A 2664-nucleotide genomic window follows, 5' to 3' on the forward strand; every position below is an offset into this window, starting at 1 on the left:
TCCCAGGTCAGTTGACCGGCAGAACGACTTGATTTAACAATAAAACTGAAATAACTTACGCTACCTCGGTCCTGTAATCTACGAAGGGCATGATTAAAACTCTAATCTCGACAAAGAGGGGACTAGAAAAAAAGACCCTTGACTTGATGCCACTGACAAAAAAGACATTGTTGAACAAGTTCGTTGAATACGCATGTCCCCGAGTACGCAGTAGGAGGGTCCAGCAGACTTTAATTGTGTGTTTGTGTGTCTGTGTGTATGTGTCTGTGTGTGTGTGTGTGTGTGTGTGTATCTGTGTGTGTGTGTGTGTGTGTGTCTGTCTGTCTCGACTTAACAGCTTATTGCTGGGAAACTACTGGGCGCAGTTCGTTCAAAAGTTGATACACTAACTTGATAATAGGTCCGATTGATCGTATTAAAACTTCATAATGTTACCTGGGACCTAAATGCCCAAAAAAACACAAAAGTTCTTGACGGTTGGACGAATTCAATCGGAGCGACAGCCAGCCATTGAGCTGATAGAACAGCCGAACGCGTGCGTCATGAAAGGCATGCGTATCGCTCATGGGCTCATAGAACCGCCCAGTCAGCCAGCGACAACCAGGCTTTGCGTGCGTGCGTGCTTTGCGTGCGTGTGCCACTGCGCGACCTAATTTTATGAAGCAGCAACGTTAGCAGTCTAGTCATTTGAGTTCACTGCCAATGGCTTGATGGAAAGCGCGTCCGACTATGGCCAAAGTGGTCCGGGTTCGATTCCCGGCATGAGCGGTCTAATTTTTATTTTTTTTTAATTCTTGTTTACTATTGTTTATTATGAACGTTTTAATGTTTTATTTTACTCTAATAATTTTTTTAATTGTGTAAAATAAATTTAAAATGTTTTTTTTGTTTTTTTTTAAATCCACGTGCACAAGACAAAAACTTTCATACTGGGGGAGCGAGCCATTCTGAAGAGTACTCGGGTCCAGCGCCAGCGTTTTTTATTATTGTGTAGCGCCGTACTGTATTGGCAGCTCGCTTCACCCAGTGAAAAAGCAGCCCTAATTTCCATGAGGGTAACCTCACAGGACTATATGAAATCTTATCCTTAACCTTATATATTATACGCTCAACCATCGACGTTCAAATATTATCAAGTAACGATGCCATCTGAAACACACACTCAGACGACGATCGGCGATGGCAAACTTAAAACGAAGCTGTCCCGATGCCCCTGTCCATACTGCTTCTCCACGAAATCACCGCCATCTCACGTTGCTCGCTCCCTCGTTCAAGATCGCTCGGGATGGCCAACTCAAACTAACACACAGTCTCGAGTGTAGGTTCAGAAGAAGAGCTGAGAGAAAAGTTTATGCCACTGTCTGTACTGATCCGGGGCATCTTCGTTTGGTCGTCATCGTCTCCGTTACCGTCCCTTTTATCCGCCATCATGGCAGCTGGATCGTTCAAGATGGCGCTGCTGTCTGTTCTCAAGAGCTGGTGACGGGCCAGTGATGTGAACATGCCCCCTAGGGTCAGGAGCTCAGAGGGCGAGCCCTGTTCGACCACACGACCCCTGTGGATGACCACTACGCGGTCCGCTTTCTCAACCGTGCTTAGGCGGTGAGCTATGATGAGAACGGTGCGTCCCTCTCGGCTGCTGTTCAGTGCTTCCTGGACCTGCACACACAGCAGGGTTAATTATATACAACACCGATACATGCACAGCCTGGCCGTGGTGACCTTACGATTAATGTTCTACTGCTAATATGTTGAAGTCACAGAGGCAAACTTCGTTCTGAAAATTCGTTGTCACTTCCTAGGGAGACATATGCAGAAGAAGTAATTTGGGAATTTTAACGTGACGCCATTATTCACGTTGTGTCGTCTTTGCGAACTCTTTTTGGCTTTTGTGTCAAAGATATCAGTTCGAAAGAGAGGTTCAAAAAGAGACATCTTGGTTGGTTGTTGTTTTTAAATCGATATCGTATGTCTTTAAAGTCAAGAACAGTGTCCCAAATTGAAGGAAGCTGTTGCTTTGTACCTAACTGTACAGACGGAGAAAAATGTGTGTTGAAACAGAGGCAAACTCATGGTAAAAAGCAATAATTTTGACTTTGAAACTCTATTCATTCCATAAGCCTAATTTCAATTTTCAGGGGACATAACTACAACTACTGTTGACATAGATAATTTATTTGGGACACTGTTCATTTATTTCTCTCGCCAGGAGACTTGTTCTGAATAACTCTCACTAGCTGTTGTTGTCTATTTTAGAGTACTTAGTACTACCCTTTATTTCCCAGGTCTTATCTTAGATCTCGGCCCTTTTTTTTCTTTTCTTTTTTTTTCTTTTTTTCTTTCTTTCACTACGTTTTACTGACAGGGGAAGAAAAAAAAACGAAAAAGAAAAAAGGGAAGAAAGGAAAGGTACGAAGAAAAGAAGAAAGAAACAAACGAAGGAGAAGAAAAATTAACTCAACTTGTCGAAGATTATCAAAAAGTATCAAGGCTATTATCCTTTTTCTTTTTATTTAAATTTTTTTTTTTAAACTGTCTACAAAAACAAAAGACGTAGATGAAAGATATTGCTGTCGCCAGGGTCTCAGAAACATAGCTTTCAAGCATTTTTCTCACGAGCGCATGTTTTTTTAAGGTTACAGTAATAATGATTTTTTTTAAATA

The 2664-nt window shown here is 42.0% G+C and overlaps 1 protein-coding gene across 1 annotated transcript in view; it reads right to left on the minus strand.

The window, feature by feature from the left end:
• Positions 1-293: 293 nt before the first annotated feature.
• The window catches only part of LOC138982506 (ABC-type oligopeptide transporter ABCB9-like), a 14983-nt gene continuing 12612 nt past the window's right edge, over positions 294-2664 (minus strand). Inside the window, exon 13 of the mRNA XM_070355810.1 lies at positions 294-1659. Within this exon, the coding sequence (XP_070211911.1) occupies positions 1300-1659 (360 nt within the window). The 3' untranslated portion in view covers positions 294-1299. The remainder of the gene's footprint in view (positions 1660-2664) is intronic.

The sequence above is a fragment of the Littorina saxatilis genome, linkage group LG12 (genome assembly GCF_037325665.1).
Source record: "Littorina saxatilis isolate snail1 linkage group LG12, US_GU_Lsax_2.0, whole genome shotgun sequence".
Lineage (NCBI taxonomy): Eukaryota > Metazoa > Mollusca > Gastropoda > Littorinimorpha > Littorinidae > Littorina > Littorina saxatilis.